The sequence below is a fragment of the Myotis davidii genome, unplaced genomic scaffold (assembly GCF_000327345.1).
Source record: "Myotis davidii unplaced genomic scaffold, ASM32734v1 scaffold238, whole genome shotgun sequence".
Taxonomy (NCBI): domain Eukaryota; kingdom Metazoa; phylum Chordata; class Mammalia; order Chiroptera; family Vespertilionidae; genus Myotis; species Myotis davidii.
The window spans coordinates 5,273,553-5,273,995 of NW_006293779.1; the positions used below are offsets into that span (position 1 = coordinate 5,273,553).

General features: G+C 56.4%; 1 protein-coding gene across 1 annotated transcript in view; it reads left to right on the top strand.

Moving 5' to 3' along the window:
* OST4 (oligosaccharyltransferase complex subunit 4 (non-catalytic)) overlaps positions 1-443 on the top strand; it is a 1,496-nt gene that overhangs the window by 196 nt on the left and 857 nt on the right. Inside the window, exon 2 of the mRNA XM_006767584.2 lies at positions 360-441. Coding sequence (XP_006767647.1) covers positions 361-441 — 81 coding nt within the window. The 5' untranslated portion in view covers position 360. The remainder of the gene's footprint in view (positions 1-359; positions 442-443) is intronic.

Sequence of the window (443 nt, forward strand, 5' to 3'; positions counted from 1 at the left end):
GCAGGCGCGCGGCGGGGAGCAGGCGAGACGGCGGGGCTAGAGAGACCGACCCGGCCGGAAGTGCCTGTCCTGGAACTGAGCTGGCGCCACAAACTTCCGGACCAGGTCTCCTACCTTCAGCCGGATCGCATATCGTGTAGTCAGATTCTCTAAAATCACTTTCGTTATATATCTTACGTTAGCTGAGGCTTTTTACAGCTTAGTTAAGGTTTGATTTTATTTATTATTTGTATTCTAAAACACACTTTACGCCGGGTGTCTATTAAGAGGCGCGCAGGCGACCAGGGGGGCGAGGACGGGCCCTGGTCTGGGCAGGGAGTGGTGCCGGCCGCAGGCTCAGCCCGCCCTCTTCTCCGTAGGATGATCACCGACGTGCAGCTCGCCATCTTCGCCAACATGCTGGGCGTGTCGCTCTTCCTGCTTGTCGTTCTCTATCACTACGT